The 5,091-nt window shown below is 42.4% G+C and overlaps 1 protein-coding gene across 1 annotated transcript; it reads right to left on the bottom strand.

Moving 5' to 3' along the window:
* Positions 1 to 649: 649 nt before the first annotated feature.
* Positions 650 to 1,345, bottom strand: LOC123412297. Its single transcript, XM_045105254.1, has 2 exons — positions 1,254 to 1,345; positions 650 to 1,117 (listed from the first exon to the last, which is right to left on the bottom strand). The coding sequence occupies exons 1-2, from the start codon at positions 1,312 to 1,314 to the stop codon at positions 798 to 800; spliced, it is 381 nt and encodes a 126-aa protein (XP_044961189.1). The 5' UTR covers positions 1,315 to 1,345; the 3' UTR covers positions 650 to 797.
* Between the last annotated feature and the right edge of the window lie 3,746 nt (positions 1,346 to 5,091).

Here is a 5,091-nt window from a genome sequence, read left to right on the forward strand (position 1 = left end):
GCCACCGCCACCGCACTTCGCCGCCCCACGCGCCTGTGCTGCCGCGCGCCCAGCCTCCAGCCTCGCTGCCCCGCCGCATGGTGCGTTGCGCCCGCCGCCAGATCCGGCCCGGCTCGCCATGGATCCGACCGCCCCACGCGCCCCTCGGCCTCGCCTCCATCTCTGACCACCGCCGCGACGCTTGCCGGCGCCGGAGCCGCCGCCGACGGACCGGCCTCCTCCTCAGCCAGATCGGATCCACCCCATCCCTGGACCGGAGTAGGACAGGGGCTTTTTTGAAAAACGAAACGCTTTTTTCCACTTAATAAAGGACCACTAGTTGATTTAAAAAACAGAGGGACGTTTTTGCAAAACTGTCACGACGGACGACAGAAGCCATCGGTGCTTTATTATTAAGGAGAGGTAGATTAGAACGATCATGAGTATGATGCTCCATCACTTATTTTTGTGTTACAAAAGGAAATAAGATTTATTTTGTAATCAATTTATTGGCTTACCAATGTAAAACAAATATTTTATTTGGTAAGTCAAATAGCATATAGGGCATTAAGATGGCTTTCAACAAACCAGTGGAAGAAAAAACAAAGATGAGAGAGGGGTGAAATAAAAACGGGTTGTACACAAAATTTGACCCCTGCAACAGTTCCAATTACACATCAAATCTTTTATTTATTACCTGAATAGAGATGGATCTTTTTGGCACTACTATGGAAACATATTTCTGATATGACCATGATATCATTTATTCGCTATTCGGTTTTTGCAAAAAAGAAGAAGATGTCATTTATTCGCATTGTCTAACATACAATGGTGGAGGAGACGGGCTCGAAGCTGAACTTGGTACTCGTGTACCGGTAGTTGAAGAAGATCGTCTGTTTAGGCCTAACCGGTGCGCCGCTGTAGAGGGAGCAGAGCTTGCCGTCGCCGTCCGGCTTGATGGCGGCGGCCGGGTAGACCTCGACGGAAGAGTTAAACCCTGGACATGCCAGTTTCACGTTCTTCTGCGTGCAGCCGCAGTTATTCACCAGATTCACATAGTACACTGGCGTTCCTGCCGGATCGGGCCAACTCTCTGTCTGGACAACAATATCTGAAGTTCTGCATGTTGCTGCAGTGCCTGATTAAAAACACGATGAAAAAGAAATTAAAGTGGTTATTTGTGCCTATAGGGACCTGGAGACAATCTGACTCTAAATGGGACACAATTGCTTGCTAGTTCTTGGTGACCTTTTTTGGTATGTCGAACACCATACCTCTGTTGCTGATGCCCAATAACAAGCAGGCAACAAGGAGGAGTGCTGGCTTGATCTCCATGCTAGTGTCTAGTAGTTTGCCTGGATGTGTTCAGCTTCTTTTGATTTACCTCGCTAATGGCAAATGGCGGGCTATTTATAGGCGAACAGGCCAGAGGAAGTTAATGTGCCATCGGGATTTCGATTCTTTGTTTTAGGCAAGCATTCAATTCATGATTCAAGTGCAGATTTGATTGATATAAGGAGCAAATGGTATTAGGAATAGCTAGTTATTGAAGATAAGGTTAAAAAATGATCCATTATATGATATTTTTTTATCATCTCTAAATATCATTTAAGACTCAAGGTAGAACCATCCTATCAATCATTGTACATGCCCTTAAGATCATATCAACAAATATAGTACTCTCTCCATCTCAAATTCTTGTCTTAGATTTGTCTAGATATGAATGTATCTGTACTCTCTATAAAAAATGATGGTTAATAAATTACTCATTTGTTTCTATAGGGAGTAATTTATTAGGCATCATTTTCCTAAGATCAACCATATAACTTTTACTACTCCCTCCGTCACGGTTTAGAAGACACGCTTGGAAAATCTCTGGGACCAAGGTAGTCACCGATTGGTTGTGAGATGTAGTAGGTGTAGATGCTAATGCGCCTAATCAACTGAGAAAATACTAGCACTACTTCGTGAGCAGCAAATTGAGAGGGCGCATGCATGAGTAGTACTAGTACTAATTAATAAAAGTAATTGCTTCCGCGCCTTAAACCTTGTCTATTTTAGAAACGCACGCAAGTTTAACTGTGCCTTCTAAACCGTGACGGAGGGAGTATCGAACAACTAGGTAATAGCACGTGAGTTGCAACCGGGTATAAATAATTTACTACGTTAACTCATGATTTACGTGTCTATAATAATGTGATTGTGCAAAAACAAATAGTATTATACTCCCTCTATCCCATAATATAAGACATTTTTGACACTAGCGTGGCGTGAAAAAATGTCTTACATGACGGAGGGAGTATTTAATAACCTTATATTTTGTGGGCATGGATTATTTGATAACTAATTGTTTGGTAAGTATTTATTGGCTTACCAAAGTAAATATAATTTTATTTGAATTGACTTACCAAAGAAACATAATTTTATCTGCTAAATCAATAAGTGGTGGGGTAGTTTATCTTGTTTGCAAGGATAATCAATAGGAAAATAAATTGAAGATGGAAGGAAAACATCAATTAGAAGAGGGAGGAGGAAACGTATGTAAATTTGAGAGGAGCCAATCGTCGGAGTTAGCATAGTGTGCGTTGTAGCGGGATATAAATATTTTAGTATGTTAGCTTGTGATTTGCCTATCCATATTAGTGTGATTATGTAAATAAGTGCTATTAGTGGGAGGAGACGTTTTCGTTGACTACAAAGGCGTCTGTGAGACTTCATCAATTTCAAGATGATGTGTCAGTTCAGCATCTCGGATGTACTTATAAGGGTAGGATGTGCGTGCGTGCCTTCATAGATGTGAGTGTATATGAGTGAATTTGATTGTACTGTGCTAAAAAATATTATCAAATTTTGCTTGTGATTTAAGCTACATATGTTTTAGAATTTTATTCTGCCTTGTGGTTTATCTCTAGAGCCATTCAAGTTTAGTTTGCTAAACTGGCCTGAGAAGCACTCCGTCTTCAAGAAGGAGATTGAAACCAAAGGCTGGCTCACTTGAAGTCTAAAGATCAGATGTGTCATGTTAAAGCACGATGGAAACACAAATTAATTTTAAAGGCCACTTTTGAATGGGCACCAAAAAATCTTGATTTAATTTGGACGTAAAGTTTCTATGTAAGTTTTTTTTTGTTTTTTTAGTATAATTCTCCCAATGCAACCCGAGACGATTTCAAAGCATGACAATGTTAATGGGAGGATGTGACTAGAGCCAAACCCACCAAAAACCAAGGTACTCCATGGAGTCCTCGGCATAACATTCTCGGATATTGCTTTATATGCCTCGATTTTGAATTGTGTCTTTGATCAATATTTTGGTTGCTCAACTCCTGTGCTTACTCCGTACATTCCTAATTGTTCGGCTAAGGGTAAATGGAGAACCACTGCGATTGTACTTCCAGTTTAACTGGTCAAGTACCTCAGTGAAGAAAATTGAAAACTGATTGTCATAATGAGTGTAAACTGATCAACGATCCAATGACTGTGTCAAACTATAGATTGATAGAGATTACCTCATGTTAAACTAGGGGCCTTTCATAACATTGGTCGAAGTGTTAATGGCTTTACCTTGGCTGATGCCAAACACTAACCGGGGGCTGGTAACTTGCCTCACCACTTAAAGCTCCTATGACTAAGTGAAAATTATAAGGCTCGAATATCTGTTTGCCTCATTTCCACTAACACAAATGCCTCCGGGCACCACGATGTTGGCTAAGGGTTGTCCCGTTAGTATGGAAATGCCTTATGTAACCTCTACAAAGGGGTGGAAGCTGGCGATGTGCCACTTTAAAATTATAAACAGTCGCAACGGAGTCCAAACAAACCATATCGTACGGTTACATTGGGACTCTTGGAGAACCCAACATATTAGCGTTTGTAGTGAATATACGAGCGCTGCCTTGCGTAATCATCATTATAAAGTCGTAAATATGCATCAATTTGACTTAAGATTTTAGCCAAGCTGGGTTGCCTGCTCCTGTGCTTACCCCCTACGTTTCCAAAAAATTGGTTTTCTTAATGGAGAATATATTAATATCGCAAAGATACCAATTACACCCAGCCCATGTACCAACAAGATGTCTCAAAGACATCCAGGATACACACAACCCGAAAACAAAACAAAGAAGAAATAAAAAATAAGTTTTTTACATATGTGCCCTTGGTTCCTTAGCTGTACTCATTCATCCCCATGTTCTTAACTTGTGCTCACTTTTTCCCACTCCCTTGTCCGAAACCCTTAGAAATGATCAAAGTGGAGGATGCCATCTGGTCAAAGGTTTGACCGTTAACTCTAACGAGTGGGGCCGTGTCGGAACGGATCCTCTTTTGACCGTTATGACGTGTGGGGACGCATTGGCTTGTGAGAACCTCGAGCTCAAGCCACTACAACACCGCGCCGCTCCGCCCCCTCCGCCGATGTCGTGCAGCCTTCGCTGTTGTTGTGCCCTTCACCCTCTAACCCTATTCCCCTTCACCTCCATCCTCTAGCCTCTGCCGCCTTTGTAACCTCCACAAACTAACCCTATTCCCGCTTCGCCACCGTCGTGCAACAACCACCATCGTGCATCCTCCGCCATCGTCGTGCCCTCCAACCTCTAACCCAGTCCACCTTCGTCGACGTCGTGCTGTCCACCAGATCTACCCGCACATCCCCATCTGTATTAAGCAACAATGTCAGGGAAGAAGGCTCTGAATCCCATCGACCGTGGAGAGGATTGGGTCGAATCGGCTGTAGGTAATTCATGGATTACACCTGGGTAAGCGTCATTTCCCTTCTAATTGATTTGCTGATTCATAAATTCAGTCCTATTTGACCCTTATTTATCGAATAGGATTGATCATGCGCTTGCTTTCCGGTGGGTGGTTAGGATGGAAGTTACTGTGCTACATCGTAGAAAATCACATATGATTACTGGATTTTTGTATCCGAAGGTGGTAGAAATTAGTATGTTGTTCAAAGATTTGCTTGCGGTGCTCCGAAATTCTCCATATGGGTGGAGCCCTACCGATGTTGTTGAACTGGAATTTTTCAGCAATAGTGAGAAAATATTTCACCCACTAACTTGTGATGAGCATGTGGGATTGCTCTTTACTTTGAATGCTGAAAGACACTTC

The sequence above is a fragment of the Hordeum vulgare genome, chromosome 7H (assembly GCF_904849725.1).
Source record: "Hordeum vulgare subsp. vulgare chromosome 7H, MorexV3_pseudomolecules_assembly, whole genome shotgun sequence".
Taxonomy (NCBI): Eukaryota; Viridiplantae; Streptophyta; class Magnoliopsida; order Poales; family Poaceae; genus Hordeum; species Hordeum vulgare.